Source organism: Taudactylus pleione, unplaced genomic scaffold, assembly GCF_031769625.1.
Source record: "Taudactylus pleione unplaced genomic scaffold, aTauple2 ptg000434l, whole genome shotgun sequence".
NCBI classification, from domain to species: domain Eukaryota; kingdom Metazoa; phylum Chordata; class Amphibia; order Anura; family Myobatrachidae; genus Taudactylus; species Taudactylus pleione.
Window position 1 is genome coordinate 5994324 of NW_028284836.1, and position 23491 is coordinate 6017814.

At 51.4% G+C, this 23491-nt stretch overlaps 1 protein-coding gene across 2 annotated transcripts in view; it reads right to left on the minus strand.

Annotated features, from left to right (window-relative positions):
* ADCY3 (adenylate cyclase 3) overlaps positions 1–23491 on the minus strand; it is a 219802-nt gene that overhangs the window by 42600 nt on the left and 153711 nt on the right. Inside the window, exons 6-11 of one of the 2 annotated variants that reach the window (XM_088447575.1) lie at positions 23223–23381; positions 17987–18152; positions 15181–15297; positions 13012–13154; positions 11591–11752; positions 10781–10868 (exon numbers count right to left, since the gene is read on the minus strand). In XM_088447575.1, the coding sequence (XP_088303701.1) occupies positions 10781–10868; positions 11591–11752; positions 13012–13154; positions 15181–15297; positions 17987–18152; positions 23223–23381 (835 nt within the window). Of the gene's footprint in view, positions 1–10780; positions 10869–11590; positions 11753–13011; positions 13155–15180; positions 15301–17986; positions 18153–23222; positions 23382–23491 lie in introns of both variants that reach the window. The other variant, XM_088447574.1, reaches the window with a different exon arrangement.

Below are 23491 nucleotides of genomic sequence, written 5' to 3' on the forward strand. Positions count from 1 at the left end.
TGAGATATGATGCTTATCCTCTACGAGGCGAACACAAGGTGACAAGGTGCTCTGGAATTTATAGTACCACAATCACCACTAGAAGCCACAGGTTTCCTAAACTACTAGACAGCATATTAGCTTCATTCTCATGCTTTGTTCTACTTTTATCACAAATTGGGAGGTTCCTGACCACTAACTCGCACTAGCAGGAAGCATGGACTTTATATACACAGCATACCATACTACCGTCCTTTATATACACAGCATACCGTACTACCGTCCTTTATATACACAGCATACCATACTACCGTCCTTTATATACACAGCATACCATACTACCGTCCTTTATATACACAGCATACCGTACTACCGTCCTTTATATACACAGCATACCGTCCTACCGTCCTTTATATACACAGCATACCATACTACCGTCCTTTATATACACAGCATACCGTCCTACCGTCCTTTATATACACAGCATACCCTACTACCGTCCTTTATATACACAGCATACCGTACTACCGTCCTTTATATACACAGCATACCGTAGTACCATCCTTTATATACACAGCATACCGTACTACCGTCCTTTATATACACAGCATACCGTACTACCGTCCTTTATATACACAGCATACCGTACTACCGTCCTTTATATACACAGCATACCATACTACCGTCCTTTATATACACAGCATACCGTACAACCGTCCTTTATATACACAGCATACCATACTACCGTCCTTTATATACACAGCATACCGTACTACCGTCCTTTATATACACAGCATACCGTACTACCGTCCTTTATATACACAGCATACCATACTATCGTCCTTTATATACACAGCATACCGTACAACCGTCCTTTATATACACAGCATACCATACTACCGTCCTTTATATACACAGCATACCGTACTACCGTCCTTTATATACACAGCATACCGTACTACCGTCCTTTATATACACAGCATACCGTACTACCGTCCTTTATATACACAGCATACCGTACTACCGTCCTTTATATACACAGCATACCGTACTACCCTCCTTTATATACACAGCATACCGTACTACCGTCCTTTATATACACAGCATACCGTACTACCGTCCTTTATATACACAGCATACCATACTACCGTCCTTTATATACACAGCATACCGTACTACCGTCCTTTATATACACAGCATACCATACTACCGTCCTTTATATACACAGCATACCGTACTACCGTCCTTTATATACACAGCATACCATACTACCGTCCTTTATATACACAGCATACCGTACTACCGTCCTTTATATACACAGCATACCCTACTACCGTCCTTTATATACACAGCATACCGTACTACCGTCCTTTATATACACAGCATACCGTACTACCGTCCTTTATATACACAGCATACCGTACTACCGTCCTTTATATACACAGCATACCGTACTACCGTCCTTTATATACACAGCATACCGTACTACCGTCCTTTATATACACAGCATACCGTTCTACCGTCCTTTATATACACAGCATACCGTACTACCGTCCTTTATATACACAGCATACCGTACTACCGTCCTTTATATACACAGCATACCGTACTACCGCCCTTTATATACACAGCATACCGTACTACCGTCCTTTATATACACAGCATACCGTACTACCGTCCTTTATATACACAGCATACCGTACTACCGTCCTTTATATACACAGCATACAGCATACCTTACTACCGTCCTTTATATACACAGCATACCGTGCTACCGTCCTTTATATACACAGCATACCGTGCTACCGTCCTTTATATACACAGCATACCGTGCTACCGTCCTTTATATACACAGCATACCGTGCTACCGTCCTTTATATACACAGCATACCGTGCTACCGTCCTTTATATACACAGCATACCGTGCTACCGTCCTTTATATACACAGCATACCGTACTACCGTCCTTTATATACACAGCATACCGTACTACCGTCCTTTATATACACAGCATACCTTACTACCGCCCTTTATATACACAGCATACCGTACTACCGTCCTTTATATACACAGCATACCGTACTACCGTCCTTTATATACACAGCATACCGTACTACCGTCCTTTTTATACACAGCATACCGTACTACCGTCCTTTATATACACAGCATACCGTACTGCCGTCCTTTATATACACAGCATACCGTACTACAGTCCTTTATATACACAGCATACCGTACTACCGTCCTTTATATACACAGCATACCGTACTACCGTCCTTTATATACACAGCATACCGTACTACCGCCCTTTATTTCTACTTCAGGGTCCATAGGGGTCCACAGGGTGACCTTGGGGTATAGCTGGATCCTGGATCCCCGGGCACCACGGAGTTAAAGCTTTTAGCTGCTCCCAGGATGCACTTGGGTCCAACCTCCCCTATACCCCGCCCCCAAGCCACAGGCACCTCAGTTTAAGATGGTGCCCGGCCGGAGTCGGGTCACCCTGCGGGGGGGGGCTGCAGGAGCAGCCCCCTACAGCTTTTTATTTAACTAGGTTAAATTTATTTTTACTATAGTTTTTTTCTCCAGAGCGGCAGCGCTGGGCTGTCTGTACAGACGCCCACGCTGCCGCTCCTTCTCCCTGCTGGCGCTGCGACGCCAGCACTGAACTGGGGATCGCGGCGGGGGAAGCCAGAGTCTGTACTAGCCGGACTCTGGCTTCCCCCGGGACTGCTGCCGGAAGACGCCGGGGAGCTTAAGGTAAGCCGCGCACCGCTGATTAGCGGCGGTGCGCGGGTAATGCCTTTTATATGCAGTCCCATGCCCCCGGTCTAGGGGACAGACCGGGGGCGCTAGCGGTGGCGGCGGGCCCCCCCCCCCCTCTATCGGAGGCATACCCCGTCAGACCACTAGACCACCAGGGTAAATTAAGCGGCAAGCGGGATGCCGCAACCTTGGGGGTTAAATATGCTAGCCAGGGGAGGAAGCCTTCCCTGTCTAGCGGCTCCTCCCCTCAGCTCAGCGCGCCTTTCAGCTCGGAGTCTGGCGTCGCTGAGCTGCAGCTACTCGGGCCACTCCTCCTCTGAGGTCTCCAGCGGCCATTTTCTTACTGGCAGCGTGGATACTCTCAGGGAGCACGCGGACCGGTCCCCCTGTGTACCTCTCCCCCGATCAAGGACAGTGTACACAGCACTATAGCCCTCCCAGACACTGAATCTGGGAGGTTGATTGTAGTGGAAAGGTGCAGTGAGTATATCTTCCTGCATGGTATGTGACTTTTGCTAGTGCTGCCTGTCTGTGTCTTTTTTCTACTTACTGTCAGCCTGTACCTATCCCTTTCCTTCTCCTACAAGCCCTACAGGTGTGCGGGGGAAGGGTGTTTCTACTGACCTCACCTATATAGATCACGTATTTGTGAGGTCCGTCACATACAGTTGTGTGCTACACGGTGCCATATTGTGGGCTGTTGTTCAGCACACTGGTGAGTGCGCACGTTTTCTTCCTAAGTCATGTCTGAGGAGGAGATTGAGCACTCCGGGGCTCCGGCATTGTTCTCCTGCAGGCGCTGTTCTGCAGGAGTGGATAGGGAGGATTTGTCACAGGACGGCCTGTGCGGACGGTGCCAGGCGGTCCCTGGTACGTCTAAACCTCCCATGTCGCAGGAGCCACCATGGGCGATGTTTTCCCAGGTGCTGGTGTCCATCGCGGACCGTCTGTCGGTCCCAACTGCCGCCCCTACTAGGGCGTTGCCCCAGCCTGCCATCCCCCATTCCCCGGGTGTCCCACAATTATTGCAGACTCCCCCGGGGTCTCAGCCTGTTGGTCCCTATGCGGGGTTGCCAATGTATATTCAGTCCACCCCTGTGGCACAGCCGGCTGTGGTGCCGTTTCAGGCTCCTGTGACAGCCCCTCCACCCTGGGTGGATGCGCTTTCCCACACTGTCCAAGATTTGGCGGCAGCATCTTCGGCTTTTCAGTCGATGTTGCTTAGTGACGTGCCCTCCAGGGCGTCTAAACGCTCAGTCATGGCACAGGCTGCGCATCTTTCGGATTCTGAGGGGTCCTCGGATGATGGTGAGGTGCAGGATGACTCAGCCTCAGTCCAGGAGGTAGACACTAAGTCTTCCATCAATGTGCGGGCTCTGGTTAAGGCGGTGCGGGCCATTCTTCTGATTGAGGATGAGGCACCCGCTCCCAAGTCAAGGTATCCTAGTTTTAAAAAAGCTAAGGTTACTTCTACAGCGTTCCCCTTGTTTGATCAGTTGACTGATCACATGGCGGTGGCCTGGCAGACGCCCAGTAAGCGTTTCCTGCCACAGAAACGCTTGGCGTCCAATTATCCATTCCCGGAAGCGCATTGTAAGAAATGGGAAACTCCGCCTGCAGTCGATTCCCATGTAACACGCCTCATCAGGAGTGCTACTTTGCCATTGCCGTCTATATCCTCGCTGAAGGATCCTACGGACAGGAAGGTGGAGACTTGTCTAAAGTCTATTTATTCTCTCTCAGGGGCTGTAGCCCGGCTGTCCATGGCCATCTCCTGGGTGGCCAAGGCCATTGAGGGGTGGGCCAACGCCTTGGAGGACACGTTTACGGATGAATCTCCGGACGTCCAGAGGGCGTTGTTAGGACAGATGAGAGATGCCGCCTCCTACATTGGAGAAGCATCTTTGGATGCTAGCCTGTTGACCTCTAGGGTTTCGGCGGCAGCAGTGTCTGCTCGTAGATCCTTGTGGTTGCGGTCTTGGAGAGCAGACGCGGATTCAAAGAAAGGCTTGGAGGCCTTACCTTTTAATGGGGAATTACTATTTGGTCCGGACCTGGACAAAATAGTAGATACCCTGGCAAAATCCAAGTCAGCCTTCCTCCCTTCAGCTACTACACCTGCTAAGGTCCGGAGCTCGGCGTTTCGTTCCTTTCGGGTTCAGGGCAAGGCAAAGGGTCAGTCCTTCCCGAGGCAGTCCGCACCCAAGACCGCCTCAAAGCCAAAGAAGCAAGCCTGGAGTGCTAGGCGCCCTTCTTCCAAGCCAGAAGATAAGCCTTCTGCGTGATGGGACGGGCCTCCCTCTGGGGGACCCCAGAGTGGGAGGCCGACTTCTTCAATTCGCCCAGTGCTGGCACAATACCACCACGGATGCCTGGGTGCGAAAAGTGGTCTCCCAGGGGTACGCCCTGTCTTTTCGGCACAGGCCGCCTTGCCAGTTTTTTTGCACAAGTCCTTCTCAGGACAAAACCAAGGCCTTGCAGGTTCAGGAAGCCATAGAGGCCTTGCTGACGGCGGGGGTCATTATACCCGTACCACAGTCTCAACGTGGGATGGGGTATTACTCTACGCTGTTTCTGGTGCAGAAACCCAATGGCTCTCATCGCCCCATCCTCAATTTGAAGTCCCTGAACAGGTTTCTCAGGGTTCCCAAATTCAGGATGGAAACTTTGCGTTCCATCATACTGGCGATGGAACCGGGGGATTATATGGTCTCCCTGGATATCCAGGACGCCTACCTCCATGTGCCTATAGCACCATCGCACCAACGGTTTCTGCGGTTTGCTATTCTCCACAACCACTACCAATTCAGGGCTCTACCCTTTGGTCTCTCCACGGCACCAAGGGTATTTACCAAGGTGATGGGGGTCATGGCGGCTCACCTTCGGAGCCAGGGGATACGGTTGCTACCGTATCTAGACGACCTCCTCTTGCTGGCAAGCTCCCCGGAGGTACTGATCCAGCATCTCCACCTGACGGTCGCTTGTCTACAGGCGCACGGCTGGTTGATCAACTGGAAGAAATCCTCCCTCATCCCATCACAACGGATGGTTCATTTGGGGGCCCTGCTGGACTCTCGTCAGCAACGGATTTTTCTGACTCCAGAGAAGGTCTCCTCCTTACAGCTGCGGATTCACAGTTGTCTGAGCAGTGGCAGAGTGTCGGTGCACTCAGCGATGAGAGTTTTGGGGTCCATGGTGTAGGCATTCGACATGGTGGAGTTTGCCCAGTTCCATTCCAGGCCCCTGCAGGGGCTGATTCTTTCGGAATGGAACGGATTGCCACACAGGATCCGCTCTCAGCTGCTGGTGTTGTCCTCGGAGGTGCGTCTGTCCCTAGCCTGGTGGCTGCAGACAGCTCATCTCCTGGAGGGGCGCCCCTTTTGGATCCCGGAATGGGTTCTGCTCTCGACAGATGCCAGTCTCCGGGGTTGGGGGGCGGTGACAGGCTCCTTGTCACTTCAGGGTCGTTGGTCGGCGGAGGAAGCGATTCTTCCCATCAACATCCTGGAACTGCGGGCAGTATACAGAGCCCTGCAGTCGTCCGGCACCGCTCTTCACGGAAGGGCCGTTCAGGTGCAGTCAGACAACGCCACCATGGTGGCGTACATCAATCACCAGGGAGGGACTCGCAGTCGAGCTGCGATGTCGGAGGTGTCCCGCGTCCTGGCTTGGGCGGAGCGCTATCTTCCAGCTCTCTCGGCAGTTTTCATCCCAGGAGTCCTCAATTGGGAGGCAGACTTCCTCAGCCGTTACGATGTGCATCCCGGGGCAAGTGGGGGCTGCCAGAGCTGGACCTGATGGCGTCCCGTCACAATCACAAGCTGCCTGTGTACGGGTCAAGGACAAGGGACGCAGGCGCAAGTCTGATAGACGCGCTGTCGGTGAAATGGCTGTTTCAACTGGCTTACTTGTTCCCTCCGATATCTCTGCTGCCTCGGGTCCTGCGCAAGTTCAAACAGGACAGAGGCACACTGATCCTGGTGGCCCCAGCGTGGCCCAGAAGGCCGTGGTACTCCGATCTGCGGAGCCTGTCCATCGACGCTCCGTACCTCCTACCTCAACGGCGGGACCTGTTGTCTCAGGGGCCCTGTCTTCACCCGGATCTGGGTCGACTATCTTTGACAGCGTGGCTCTTGAGACAGCCGTCCTGAGGTCTCGGGGCTTTTCTAGCTCCGTTATTACCACCATGCTGAGGGCGCGCAAGCCTGCTTCCGCGAGGATCTATCACAGAGTGTGGCACACTTACTTTCAGTGGTGCGAGGCCAGAAACTATGATCCCCAGGTGTTCCGGGTTTCGCGTATTCTGGCTTTCCTTCAGTCGGGTTTGGACTTAGGATTACGTCTTTCTTCACTGAAGGTACACGTGTCTGCTCTGTCGGTGTGGTTCCAGCGCAGGATCGCTGCTATGCCGGACGTACACACCTTTTTCCAGGGTGTTTTGAGAATCCAGCCTCCCTTTGTGCCACCTGTGGCCCCGTGGGATTTGGCGGTGGTTCTTCGGGCCTTACAGGGTCCTCCTTTTGAGCCCTTGGAGTCAGTGGAGCTCAAGTGGCTAACTTTTAAAACTGTTTTCCTCTTGGCAATTGCTTCTGCCAGGAGGGTTTCAGATTTGGGGGCGCTTTCTTGTCGTCCCCCTTTTCTGATTTTTCATCAGGACAGAGCGGTGCTTCGCACTCGTCCTGATTTCCTACCTAAGGTGGTTTCCAGGTTCCACATTAATCAGGAAATTGTTGTACCAGCCTTTCAGTCACCTGATCTTTCGGCTGGGGAGACTTCCTTAGACGTTGTCCGGGCACTCCTGGTTTATGTGGACCGGACTAGTTCTGTGAGGAAGTCGGATTCTTTGTTTATCCTCTTTGGTTTTCACAAGAGGGGCTGGCCTGCCAACAAACAGACTCTAGCCTGTTGGCTTCGTTCTGTTATTATTGAGGCTTATATGCAGGAGGGTTTACCTGTTCCAGCCTCTGTTAAGGCTCATTCCACTCGGTCCGTGGGCCCTTCTTGGGCTGCTAGCCGTGGCGCCTCTGCTGTTCAGCTCTGTAAGGCGGCCACCTGGTCTTCCATTCAGACCTTTTTGAGGTTCTATGCGTTTGACACCTTTGCCTCTCAGGATGCATCCTTTGGGCGCCGGGTTCTCCTATCAGCACAGGAGCGTCCCCGCCCTTAGTTGGACTGCTTTGGGACATCCCCAAGGTCACCCTGTGGACCCCTATGGACCCTGAAGTAGAAAACAAGAGATATGGTAAGAACTTACCTTTGTTATCTCTGTTTCTACGAAGTCCATAGGGTCCACAGGGCACCCGCCCTGACGCACCTGGCTTCATATGGGCTCTGTGACTGGTCACCGGTTTTCCGTCTCCCATTTCTGTGAGTATGGTTCTTGTGTGTTCCAGTCTTCCTTCTCTCTGTTTCGTCTCCTCCTCCGGCCTGGGCTGCTTACCAACTGAGGTGCCTGTGGCTCGGGGGCGGGGTATAGGGGAGGTTGGACCCAAGTGCATCCTGGGAGCAGCTAAAAGCTTTAACTCCGTGGTACCCGGGGATCCAGGATCCAGCTATACCCCAAGGTCACCCTGTGGACCCTATGGACTTCGTAGAAACAGAGATAACAAAGGTAAGTTCTTACCATATCTCTTGTTATACACAGCATACCGTACTACCGTCCTTTATATACACAGCATACCGTACAACCGTCCTTTATATACACAGCATACCGTACTACCGTCCTTTATATACACAGCATACCGTACTACTGTCCTTTATATACACAGCATACCGTACTACAGTCCTTTATATACACAGCATACCGTACTACCATCCTTTATATACACAGCATACCGTACTACCGTCCTTTATATACACAGCATACCGTACTACTGTACTTTATATACACAGCATACCGTACTACAGTCCTTTATATACACAGCATACCGTACTACCGTCCTTTATATACACAGCATACCGTACTACCGTCCTTTATATACACAGCATACCGTGCTACCGTCCTTTATATACACAGCATACCGTGCTACCGTCCTTTATATACACAGCATACCGTGCTACCTTCCTTTATATACACAGCATACCGTACTACCGTCCTTTATATACACAGCATACCGTACTACCGTTCTTTATATACACAGCATACCGTACTACCGTCCTGTATATACACAGCATACCCTACTACCGTCCTTTATATACACAGCATACCGTACTACCGCCCTTTATGTACACAGCATACCGTACTACCGCCCTTTATGTACACAGCATACCGTACTACCGTCCTTTATATACACAGCATACCATACTACAGTCCTTTACCATACTACCGTCCTTTATATACACAGCATACCATACTACCGCCCTTTATATACACAGCATACCGTACTACCGTCCTTTATATACACAGCATACCGTACTACCGTCTTTTATATACACAGCATACCGTACTACCGTCCTTTATATACACAGCATACCGTACTACCGTCCTTTATATACACAGCATACCGTACTACAGTCCTTTATATACCCAGCATACCATACTACCGCCCTTTATATACACAGCATACCATACTACCGCCCTTTATACACACAGCATACCATACTACCGTCCTTTATATACACAGCATACCGTACTACCGTCCTTTATATACACAGCATACCGTACTACAGTCCTTTATATACACAGCATACCGTACTACAGTCCTTTATATACACAGCATACCGTACTACCGTCCTTTATATACACAGCATACCGTACTACAGTCCTTTATATACACAGCATACCGTACTACCGTCCTTTATATACACAGCATACCGTACTACCGTCCTTTATATACACAGCATACCGTACTACCGCCCTTTATATACACAGCATACCGTACTACCGCCCTTTATATACACAGCATACCATACTACCGTCCTTTATATACACAGCATACCGTTCTACCGTCCTTTATATACACAGCATACCGTACTACCGTCCTTTATATACACAGCATACCGTACTACCGTCCTTTATATACACAGCATACCATACTACCGTCCTTTATATACACAGCATACCGTACTACCGTCCTTTATATACACAGCATACCGTACTACCGTCCTTTATATACACAGCATACCGTACTACCGCCCTTTATATACACAGCATACCGTACTACCGTCCTTTATATACACAGCATACCATACTACCGTCCTTTATATACACAGCATACCGTACTACCGTCCTTTATATACACAGCATACCGTACTACCGTCCTTTATATACACAGCAGAACGTACGTACAGAATACATTGTTTACTAAAATTCCTTCTCTGGAAATAGACATTTTTGCCTACTACAGTCGGTATACACCTAACAGCACAAACCCCCAGACTCCAGCCCCTACAGTCAGTATACACCTAACAGCACAAACCCCCAGACTCCAGCCCCTACAGTCAGTATACACCTAACAGCACAAACCCCCAGACTCCAGCCCTACAGTCAGTATACACCTAACAGCACAAACCCCCAGACTCCTGCCCCTACAGTCAGTATATACCTAACAGCACAAACCCCCAGGCTCCAGCCCCTACAGTCAGTATACACCTAACAGCACAAACCCCCAGGCTCCAGCCCCTACAGTCAGTATACACCTAACAGCACAAATCCCCAGACTCCAGCCCCTACAGTCAGTATACACCTAACAGCACAAACCCCCAGGCTCCAGCCCCTACAGTCAGTATACACCTAACAGCACAAACCCCCAGACTCCAGCCCCTACAGTCAGTATACACCTAACAGCACAAACCCCCAGACTCCAGCCCCTACAGTCAGTATACACCTAACAGCACAAACCCCCAGACTCCAGCCCCTACAGTCAGTATACACCTAACAGCACAAACCCCCAGACTCCAGCCCCTACAGTCAGTATACACCTAACAGCACAAACCCCCAGACTCCAGCCCCTACAGTCAGTATACACCTAACAGCACAAACTCCCAGACTCCAGCCCCTACAGTCAGCGCGGCTGATCACATGACCTCCTTCTTACCCTGGGAAAAATGGCTGCGAGTGAGCAGATGGTCAGAACGAGGAGAAGGATTTCACCGATCACGAAAGTCACGTAGTTGGCGACCAGCCTGAGATGGTGAAAGAGAAAGGAAAGAAGATTATGCCGGGTCTGGTCTGACATGTATTTCCTAATCCTCCCCGGGGGGTGCCTAACCATAATCTTCCCCTGGGGCCCCTAAAACTCACCCTCCCCCTCCCCGCGGCTAACATCTTACAGGGCCCCGCTTACCTTCGTTTGGGATGCCGCCTGTTGGGATTTCGTCGTCGGGCTAAAGATAGGCATCGGGATTTCAACAGCCAGCATCCCGGCGGCCGGTAAATTATCTACATCCCCATTGTGCAGACTGTACGCACAAAGGTGCTCTTTTCCGATCAGTTCAGACGGTATCACAAAGGTGGCGGAAAAGTGATGGGTGGTGATTGGGAGGTGGCAAGAAGTGCACGCAAAAGTATTACAGCGCTATTACACCGTGCATGGGCGCTAAAAGTGGGCGTCTCAGGCCTGGCACATTTGGCCGCACAGATTTACACAAGAGAAGCGGTTTGTATCGGCACTTGAATAAAGTCGCAGATGTGCTGCTGCGTGCGACGATATCAGCGCTATATGTTGGCGGCTGGTGCAGGGCCACAGACGGATGCCGCCTCTGCCTCGCCCGTGAACCAGCCCTGGCCAATGGCAGCAGTGACACTGACACTATCTCTCAGCTTATGCTCTGTGGCAGCTGCCTAAGAGTAACAGACAGCGCACAGTGATGTCTCGTGTGCGCACAAATCATCTCCACAGACTTACATGGGATCTATGAGCATCTGAACCACTGCGGTGAAGAACAGGACCACGCAGGAACAGCTGAAGGCCGCGCCGCTCTGCTTCTCCTTCTCCACGGAGAAACGCGTCTCCATCTCCGGGCTGATGAATCGCATAGACAAGCGGTAGGTGTATTTCCCTTTTAAGCTGTGGAAATAGATATATAATTCAGCTGTGAGTTCATCGCCATCACTGGTCTTACAGAATATAGCAGATGTCCCATTTTAGTGTGACAGCTCGCGGTTTAGCTCTGGGGGTTTGGGAACGCAATGGGTCCAGGATTAAGGGGCAAAGGGAATGGAGTCACATTGCCAGTGAACCACCCAATGAGGCTGGTTGTTGCATCATGCAATGAAAGGGCATTTCTCTCGCCATCGATGGCACCAATAACACCACCAATGGTAAACTACTAGAACTTGTATGCCCTCAGCACAGAGTCTCTCAGAATAAGTGTTTTTTTACACAAAAAATGATGGGTTCCATGACTATGGAATAGTCCCTCATGTTATCCCCACCTCTAGTGCATGTTGTCACCCAGGGCAATGTCAAGGGGATTCATCAAACCATTGACCACATCGCCATGACAGAGGGGACCATCTCAAATTAATGTAGCATACATTTTATGCTGTCTGCCAAAAACCACCATCCCTATAAAGTATGCTCACCGACATCCCAACGCCAGGGCAATTGGGCTGGAGAATCCAGATGAAGCGAGTGGGTCCCTCAGGTTACTCATCAGAAGTAACCAGGGGCTCAGCACAATGACATGGATCACTGGACCTATTTCAGGTGACGTCTGTGTGGGGGTTGCAGGTTTGCAGAGCCAGGTTTTCTTACAAAGTCAGATCTGTAACTGCGACGCCCCACGCCACCATCCTCCTTGGCGTCTATATGAGTGGGGATAAGTGGCTGCTAAGGGTCAGCCTCACTGTACTTGAAGGCTTAAACCACCAGTTGCTTACAAGTGGTCTAGAACATAGGAAAACAGTGTAGAGGTTTAGTGGTTGTACATTTTTGGACAATCCCTCACTAAAGTTACCCGTTTCCAAGGGTGCCAAGAAGAGGGTAGGGAGGGCGCCAGGCCTGACAAGTAGGCACGGAGTGGTCCACCCAGGTCATGCCTCAGCCATGCTTGGTCACGCTAACCCTTAGTACCAGGACCTGAACTGTCTCATGGTGGTCCTGCTCATTTCCTCAAGATCGGGCTTCAGGTAAGTGGGTGGTGAACCTCTATATGCTGTATGCACAACACCTTTTACTGTACCAGGGGTAACCTGCAACTTTCCAGGGGGCTGAGACCTATAGTTTCGCATAAGCTAGAGAGCCAAGCCTATACCAAAGCAAGCACAGGGAGGATACGTGGACTGTGCTGGGGTATTGGATGGAGACGCAGGCAGATGACTCACACTTGTACTGTCTCTCTCTCCAGCAAGGCTTCATTTAGCAGCTTGTTCAGCTCCTGCTCGTTCTGCTGAGCGTCAATGACTCTCTCGGCCAAGTCTCGCAGGCGGAGGCGTCTGCGGGGGTTGGGGAAAGATGGGTTCACCACCTGCGTGAGATAGGAGAGCAGCCATGGAAATCACTGTGATAGCAAAGTGTGGTCTCACATACAATAGATCCATGATACGTGTAGGTGGGGGTACAGACAGGTAAGTGGGTATATGACACTACAGATATCAGCTGCAATATCTGTGCGTCCCTTGTAGGTGGCGCTACACCGGGTATGGCTTTGTGTTCTGTGTGAGATCGCTCTTGGCCAGGAGCACTGCACAATACACAATACGCTCTGCGCTCTGTGCAGTGAAGCAAAGCCGGCTGTAGAGAAAGTTCTGCCCCACACGCTGTAACAAGACTCCTGTGTACAGCACCAAAACCCTGACACACTCAGGGGCACAACCAGAGCACAAGGGGATTAATTCACACATACATAATACTCAACACATTTCACATTCACTATAAAGAAGCAAGACCATGTAGAAGTGAACGTAAGGACATTTTATTTTTAGGTGTAAACTGCACTTTTTTCTGTTTTTGGAATACAAAATAATGATGGTTTATTAATAACACCAGCCAGCGACAGAAGCATACTGTATATCACTGTTACCTAGAGGCGTAAACCGAATGTCCAGCGCTAATCTGTGCAACGTGAGCTCTATTGGGAGGGGGCACATTTTACACACGTCTGCGGTTTTTGGCACAAAATGTGCCCAGCTCAAGATGAACCCCAAAATGTCTGATTTTCATTGAATTTAGATTTAAGAACAAATCAGGTTACTGGTTGCAAAGTTTGTAACTGAATTAACCATTTGTGTGCAGGTGGTGGTTAAGATGTAAATTGCATGTCCTTATATAGAGGCTCCACTTTCTAACCCAATATTAAATAGAGCTGTGTACAAATACAGGAATGCAAAGTGCAGACACAGGAGCGCAGGGTACAGACACAGGAGCGCAGGGCACAGACACAGGAGGCAGGGCACAGACACAGGAGCGCAGGGCACAGACACAGGAGCGCAGGGCACAGACACAGGAGCGCAGGGCACAGACACAGGAGCGCAGGGCACAGACACAGGAGCGCAGGGTACAGACACAGAAGCGCAGGGTACAGACACAGGAGCGCAAGGTACAGACACAGGAGCGCAGGGTACAGACACAGGAGCGCAGGGTACAGACACAGGAGCGCAGGGTACAGACACAGGAGTGCAGGGTACAGACACAGGAGTGCAGGGTACAGACACAGGAGCTCAGCGTACAGACACAGGAACGCAGGGTACAGACACAGGAGCGCAGGGTACAGACACAGGAGCGCAGGGTACAGACACAGGAGCGCAGGGAACAGACACAGGAGCGCAGGGTACAGATACAGGAGCGCAGGGTACAGGCACAGGAGCGCAGGGCACAGACACAGGAAGCGCAGGGTACAGACACAGGAGCGCAGGGTACAGGCGCAGGGCACAGACACAGGAGCGCAGGGTACAGACACAGGAGCGCAGGGTACAGACACAGGAGCGCAGGGTACAGACACAGGAGTGCAGGGTACAGACACAGGAGCGCAGGGTACAGACAAAGGAGCGCAGGGTACAGACACAGGAGTGCAGGGTACAGACACAGGAGCGCAGGGTACAGACACAGGAGCGCAGGGCACAGGCACAGGAGCGCAGGGTACAGGCACAGCAGCGCAGGGCACAGACACAGGAGTGCAGGGTACAGACACAGGAGTGCAGGGTACAGACACATGAGTGCAGGGTACAGACACAGGAGTATGGGGCACAGACACAGGAGTGCAGGGCACAGATACAGGAGTGCGGGGCACAGACCCAGGAGCGCAGGGTACAGACACAGGAGTATGGGGCACAGACACAGGAGTACGGGGTACAGACACAGGAGTACGGGGTACAGACACAGGAGTATGGGGCACAGCCAATTAGTACAGGGCACAGACACAGGAGTACGGGGTACAGACACAGGAATATGGGGCACAGCCAATTAGTACAGGGCACAGACACAGGAGTACGGGGCACAGACACTGTAACCCCACTTAATGCTCTGCATGGGCTATAGCAATGAGGAGAGCTCACCCTGGTGTCCAGCTCCTCGTTCTCGTCCGGGGTGGTACAGGTTGTGTGGATGCTGCCGTTGCACTCTTTGGTGTTGATCAGTTGCGGGGAGTTGCCATGTGATGACGTCAGCGACAGCTTCTGAACAGAAGGAGAAGAGAGATGGAGAGACACAGGGGAGAGAAGTGTGACTGAGGTACTAGCTGTATGTACATATTATCCCTGTGCTGTGTAAGAGGCAGCCGGGCGGCCTGCTCGCCTCTGTACTATCGTGGATGTAGTTCTGCTTTTTTACGCTGTTGCACAGAATATTCTCCCAGTAAAGGACGGGTGTCCCAGTACATACCATTAGCTTAGAAGTCTTACTTTCCTATGACTTCCAATGACTGTAACAGGGTTAGTGGGATCAGACAGCACCGTACTGCACTGCACCAGGGATGGGATAGGACTGCCCCTTGGCCCACGGGCAGATATTTGGCATCACCCTTTATCCCTTACATTCCATTCATTTTAATTACAAGATCTTGGGGTAGATGTACTAAGCCTTGGAGAGAGATAAAATACCAACCAATCAGCTCTTGTCATTTTTAAAACACATCCTGTACAGTGAGAGTTAGGAGCTGATAGGTTGGTACTTTATCTCTCTCCAGGGCTTAGCACCTTTTCACTAACAATCTTTCCGTTGAACAATTTGATATACACACGGAATGATTTATAGCTGGTAAACTGAGTATTGCTTAATAATGATCACTCAATCTGCCCACACATATAGAGATACCCTGGTTTTAAACTACTAGGGGGGGTAGATTTACTCAAGCTTCTAAAAAATTCAAAGTGGAGGTGTTGCCATAGCAACCAATCTGATGCCAGCTATCATTCCTCTGTTGCATTGGCTTCCTATAAAATGATAGACAGAATCTGATTGGTTGCTAAGGGGCAACACCACCACTTGTCTGTTTAAGGAGCTTTAGTAAATCTACCCCCTACCCCCTAGGTGTATAAAATAATCAAATATGGGCGATTATATTTTTGGAAAGATCTTGCCCCTTCAAACATAGGGGTCTATTTACTAAGCAGTGTTAAGGGGGATATCCATTAGGCGATTTTAGCAAGAGATTGCACAATAACGATGTCTTTATCATGCAATCGCTTGAAAATCGCGCATGCATCGGGCATGTTTTGTCCGGAAGCGACCAGCGATGCGCGTGCACCCTGGTCGTTTCCGACAGCGCCCGTACATGCTGTTCAACCTGACGATCCCGTCAGGTTCAGCATGTGCGGGGATGATGGATGTGTCTGGACTGAACGAGCGAACGTTCAATCTAGGCACATCACTAGATATACAAACTACAGCACAATTGCAATGTCGTAATCGGGTTCTCGTTTGTATATCTAGTAGTGGATACCCGCCTTTAAGAGACAGAGTGAAAAGTGATAAGGTGCCAGCCAATCAGCTCCCAACTGTCATTTTTCAAACATAGCCTGTGAGATGACAGTTGGGAGCTGATTGGCTGGCACCTTATCACTTTGCACCTGGGTAATACCCATACTTACCTACTTTATTCATCTACTCTATCCGGGAGAAGCCAGGGGAAAAGAGGCAGCTTGCTACTCTGGGGGGGACGGGTCCTGACGTCATTAGGCCTGACGCGGGAAAATGCCGCAATTCACGCTTTGCCATCAGTTTAGCCCCGCCCCCTCCATACAGACCGGCAATTCACGTTTTTATCTCCCCTGTTCTGCCCACTTCACTAGGAGGCATGTGCGGGCTACATGCAGAAGCAGCCAGTATTTACCCTGCATGCAAAATAACAAATGTATTTGCACCCTTTGTACTGCAGCATGGTTTGTCTAGGTGCAAAGTTACTAGGTCTGTTTTTGCTTTAATCTCATCTCAGAATCAGCCGCATGGTCGTCAGGGGATAACTCTACAAATGCAGCCGTTCAGGTGACTAGAAATTAGCGACATCGCTGAGGCATGAGGCACAGTAGAGCCCGGCAACTCTATGGGCCGAGCTAATGTTCCTGAGGATGCAGCCTTTCAAATGGGAAGCCAACTGCCTAAATACCGGCAGCCGGCTTCCCGACTGTCATATCCCGGCAAGGGTGAAATGCCGGGCGTCTAGATGTAGCCGCCCGCATTTCCCCGTCGCAGGGAGACCGGCGCCCGGCATTCCGATCGTAGTGATGCCGGGCGCCGCGAGCGGACAGCTGCGCGGGGGGGGGAGGGTTAGGTTTAGGGCTCCCGGGGGGGACTTAGGTTTAGACACCCCCCCGGGAGGGTTAGGGTTAGGCTAGGGGGAGGGAGGGTTAGGGTTAGGCACCCCCGGGGGGAACTTAGGGATAGGCACCCCCCCGGGGGACTTAGATTTAGGCAGCAGGGAAGGGGGTGGTTAGGGTTAGGCACTTAGAGGGGGGATTAGGGTTAGGCACTTGGGGGGAAAGTTAGGGTTAGGCACCCCTAAGGAGGGTTAGGGTCAGGGGTGTTAGGTTAGTAGATACTTACCTATCCACGATCGGGATTTCCACCGCTGCTTCTAACTCTGCTCTTGTCTGGCTGCCACTGACGGGAATCGAACCGCCGGCCATGCGGCCCGCGATATTTCATACCCATTCCTTTCAAACCACTAACTTATCACTTGTACCTCGGGGGTGTGACTGGTTCAGCCCTCACAGTGCCCGTCTCTACCCTCTAGTGGCTGTAACACAATAAGCAACACGGGTACTATAAAACCACCTTCTCGCTGAGCACCGTTACATGTGAGACAGGGCTCTCGCAGGTTTGGGAAGTGGCATCTGACCATGATGGAGGATGGGTGAGGCTTACCACTCCATTGATGCCGTTCTTGTTCACCTGCTGCTTTGGTAGGATGACCAGGTAGGTGACGATACCCTTCTCTCGCAGGTAGTCACATCTCGTGCCCCCTTCCCCCGGCTCCACGTCAAACTCCCCCTTCAGACAATCATACGTGCTCTGCGAGATGTGTACGCGGCTGCAACCAGGGGGTTAAAGACGTTAGTGTAAATGCAGAAGCCGCGCTGATATTAATTATTATTATTACCAGTTATTTATATAGCGCACACATATTCCGCAGCGCTTTACAGAGAATGTTTGGCCACTCACATCAGTCCCTGCCCCAGTGGAGCTTACATTCTATGGCCCTCATTCAGAGCCGTACGCTCTGAGCAGAGCGCACACTCTGAATGAGGGCCGGGCTCCATGAAAATGTAGCGTCCTCCTGGACGCTCGTATAGCTGTGGGTCACCACCCACAGGCTATACAAGCGTGCATTGTGATGGCCGCGATGGTCGTGACCATCGCGACCATCGAAATTGCGAGCTGGAGCCTGCGGTTGAGGTTTTCAACCGCAAGCTCCGGAGTGATTTTGGCTCTATCAGAGCCAAAATCACTCCCACTGACATCACTAGTGGGGGGAACTAGTGATGTCAGTGGGCCGGCTTTTGACGGGAGGCGTTCCCGTGGGAACGCCCCCGTCAGGGAGGCACGCCCACCAAAGGGGGCGTGCTGTCAATCAACATTGACAGCACGCCCCCTTTGATCGGACACAACGAGCGAAGGACTTTCCTTCGCTCGTCGCGTCTGGCGCATGCGCACGACGGAGCTCCCTCCGTCGTGCGCATGCTCAATCCATAACATCGACCCACTTGCAAGCGGACAGCCGCTCGCGGGTGGGTCTGAATCAGGCCCTATGTTCCCTATCACATGCGCACACACATACTGTACACTCTAGGATTAATTTGTATTAGGAGCTAATTAACCTACCAGTATATTTTCGGAGTGTGGGAGGAAACCGGTGTACCCGGAGGAAACCCACGCAAGCACAGGGAGAATATACAAACTCCACACAGGTAGGGCCATGGTGGGAATCGAACCCATGACCTCAGTGCTGTGAGGCAGTAATGCTAACCATTACACCGTCTGTGCTGCCTCTGCAATTAATGACATAACTACCCTGCTGGGATGCGTCATTATCCTGAATGAGCACAGCGCATGCTGAGACATCTAGTACAGATCATATAACTGCATTACAGGTTCTGTAGCCGAGGTCAGAAATTATACTATTGGGAAAAAATTAAGACTCAGGGTAAGATTTACTAAAGCTTCTAAACAAGACACGTGGTGGTGTTGCCCATAGCAACCATTCAGATCCTGTCTATAAGGGCCATAACTAGGTGGGCGCGAGTGGTGCCAGTGCCAGGGCCGTGGAGGCAGTGTCTTCGCTGTCCCATGGCACCTGCTTGATGCTCTGGGCAGGCGTCCTGCAGCTTGTGGAATGTCTCGGATGGTCCTTAGGACATACCGGCAGTGCTCTACTTCTCAGAGCCGCAGGCTCCGCCCCTTGGCATGACGCCATGATGTCATGTGTTTAGGGGGCGGGGGCAGCATGGGACATACTGCCGCCCTGTTGCACTGGTGCTGTCTATCATTTTCTAGAATGCAATAGAGAGATCATAGCTACAGGCAATACCAGCACTTGTGTGTTGTAGAAGCTTTAGTGAATCTACCCCTTTGGTTTATTACAGATTGACAGGAGATGGCTATGGCACATATACTAAAAACCCGCTACTGATTTACCCACATTTGTAAAGGTGCGTACACACGGGACGATTCGTTCCCTGAACGACATCGTCCCGTGTGTGTCCCCGGCAGGTTTGTGCTCAGTGTCATTAACAACACTGAGCACAAACAGTGAACGATTTCATGAACTAAATCGTTCAGTGCCGGGCTCCCTTCCTCATCCCGAACATGCAACCACCTCAGAATATCGTCAGGTTGGACAGGAAGTTCGGGCGATGAACGACACTGATCAACGACCAGCGGGAGCGCGCATCGCGGTCGTTGATCGTTCATCGTTTTGGCCCAAAAAATGAACGATATTTTGAACGCTAACGATATCGTTATCGTTCAAAATATTGTTGCGTGTGTACGCATCTTAACCCAATAATAATGTTACATTTCTTGAAAGACATGTTGTAACCTCTTGTTTTCTGAGACGGAGTCTGGAGACCACAGAATAGGTTTCCTTTAGCGTGAATCAGGCGAATGCGGTCTACATAGAATAAAACAGGAGGAGGCACCTGGGCTGTGTTTGGAAACAGAGGACCTATGTCTTACCTGGTTAAGTTCTTTTCTTCGAACTCCATAGGGGACACAGGCGATGTTTGTAACAGTGTGACTTCTGGGTGTTAAACCCGTAAGTCCCTCTGTCCGGGGCCATCGCAAAGGACAGTTCTTATCGGGAGAGCTGTCCTTTGCGATATTCTAGGTACATAGGCCCTGATTCAGAGCCGGACGCTCTGACCAGAGCGCTCGCTCTGAATCAGGGCCCTCCTCCATTAATATGGAGCGTCCTCCTGGACGCTCGTATAGCTGTGGGTCACCACCCACAGCATATACGAGCGTGCAAAAAGATGGTCGCGATGGTCTTGTACTGCCGCTCGCGAGTGGGTCTGAATGACCCCCATACTGCGGTAATTAACCTGAAGTCATGGGGAGTGTTCCGCATGGCGGAAGCGATGCTTAGTACATCCCGCCCGCAGGCCGACCACCCTGACTCACCGGGCTGGCAGGGTTTTTTACTCTGTTCCAGTCCTCCTTTAGCATTTGTGGGTGTTGGACCAGTATGTGTAGGTCGGTTTTCCTTCTCCTCTTCCTCGCTCCTGCCTTGGGCTTGCTAACTAAATTGGCCTGCCTGAGGCTGGGGGCGGGGTATAGGGGGCTGCTGGGAGAACTTAAACTAGTTGGTGCCCGGACTCCTCCTGCTCCACCCTATACCCATGGTCTCAGCATGTGTCCTCTATGGACTGTGAAGGAGCTGGTTGGCTGGTACTTTATCTCTGTCTTATCTACGGTACTTTATATCCATCCAGGGCTTAGTAAATATACCCCAAAGTACCAACCAATCAGCTCCAGTCAATTTACAGGCTGTGTTTGAAAATTGGTAGTTAGGGGGGCAAAGCCTGGGACTTGCAGTTAGGGTAGGCTTGGGGCGTGGAGCCTGGGACATGCAGTCAGGGTAGGCAGGGGGGGCGGAGCCTGGGATGTGCAGTCAGGGTAGGCAGGAGGGACGAAGCCTGGGATGTGCAGTCAGGTAGGTAGGGGGGGCAGAGCCTGGGATTTGCAGTCAGGGTAGGCAGGGGGGGCGGAGCCTGGGATGTGCAGTCAGGTAGGTAGGGGGGGCAGAGCCTGGGACATGTAGGCAGGAGGGGCGTGGAGCCTGGGATGTGCAGTCAGGTAGGCAGGGGGGCGGAGCCTGGGACATGCAGTCAGGGTAGGCAGGGGGGGCGGAGCCTGGGACATGCAGTCAGGGTAGGCAGGGGGGCGGAGCCTGGGACATGCAGTCATCGTAGGCAGGGGGGCGGAGCCTGGGACATGCAGTCAGGGTAGGCAGGGGGGGCGGAGCCTGGGACATGCAGTCAGGGTAGGCAGGGGGGCGGAGCCTGGGACATGCAGTCAGGTAGGCAGGGGGGGCGGAGCCTGGGATGTGCAGTCAGGGTAGGCAGGGGGGGCAGAGCCTGGATTGTGCAGTCAGGGTAGGCAGGGTGGGCGGAGCCTGGGATGTGCAGTGAGGGTAGACAGGGGGGTCGGAGCCTGGGATGTGCAGTAAGGGTAGGCAGGGGGGGGGCAGAGCCTGAGACGTGCAGTCAGGGTAGGTGGGGGGGCGGAGCCTGGGATGTGCAGTAAGGGTAGGCAGGGGGGGTGGAGCCTGGGACATGCAGTCAGGGTAGGCAGGGTGGGTGGAGCCTGGGACATGCAGTCAGGGTAGGCAGGAGGGGCGGAGCCTGGGGTGTGCAGTCAGGGTAGGCAGGAGGGGCGGAGCCTGGGATGTGCAGTCAGGGTAGGCAAAGGGGGGCCTGAGACGTGCAGTCAGGGTAGGCAGAGGAGGCAGAGCCTCCCCTGTCATATTGCAGAGTTGTGCCTATAAAAATGATTAAAATAATACAGAGAAGATATTTATAACTTATAAATATCTTCTTTGTATTATTCTGATCGTTCTTATAAGCAAAACTCACCAAAATGTCAGTACTCCCAGGTAGGGAAGAGGCAGTAAAGAGCTCAGCTTTTCCTCTGATGAGGGATGGCCATTGACCATTGATTATTCATAATCATCCATGGTTTATGTCCGATGTCAAATGCTTTTGCCATCAATGAGGGGAGAACCAGATGGTTTCCCTCCATCGATGTTTAAGCATAACCGAATGGTTTGTTTTGTTTGTTTTTTTACAGGGTGCTGGGACACTCAGCATAGCTCAGTCTCCTGAACCTGAGAAGTCCCGCCTCCAGGCTCTGATTAACCCACGTGCCAGTCAGTCACAAAAACAGAGATGACCATCGGTGGGTGAAGTCATTGATGATCATGCACTGCATAGTTGGTAGCCATCGATGGCTACTTGCTATTTTGCCATAGATGGTAACCATCGATGGTAACCACACCGATGGCCATCCCTATCTCTGATCGCTCAGACACTGCCTGGTGCTGGGGGCAGGACCACGAATCGGCCAATAAAACACACAGAAAAAGAGCTAATGGAGGCATGCCTCACTGTGAGGGGGCGTGCCTTGAGCTCTGATGGACACCACTGGCGATCAGGTGACCAGTCCAGGAAGTACTCAGGCATCGGAGCTCAGCATATGCAGACAGAAGAAACACACATAGGAGAAAAAGGAAATCTTTTGTGCTAGGGGGGGATCTGTGTGTGTGTGTGTGAGGGACATATTCTGTGCTAGTGGGAGACATGTGTGAGGGGGATCTGTGCTACGGAGAATCTCTGTGTGTGTGTGTGTGGGGGAGACCTGTGTGAGGGGGGACATCTATGCAAGTGGGGCAGGTACATATATGTATGTGTATATCTGGCTCTGATACTAGCCAGCGCCTTCACACCCACTGACCTCACCGCACGACGTCCCTGGTTTGCTGTACGTATAAGCTTTCAGATGAGGATTTGCATGAAGAATACAGATGGTAGCATATACCAAGCAAAAATACGTCCCCTTTGGCGTTATTTGGGCCAGATGACATTGTATTATAATATAGACTTACCCAGGGATCCCGCCAGCCTCCATCTTGTTAGCTAGAGTGACATCCGTGGACCACACATCATACTGCCAACGCTTCTGTCCAAGGACCCCGCCAATTACCGTCCCCGTATGAACCCCAACGCGCATGTCCACGTCCGTTTTTGTCTTCTCCCGGACGTACCTTCACACAGGAAAATGTCTCCGTGTTAACAGTCTGCCCCGTAAAATAACAAAACATAACATGCGTACAGTACAGTACCCCCCCCTCCCCATTTACTAAACAACAATAGA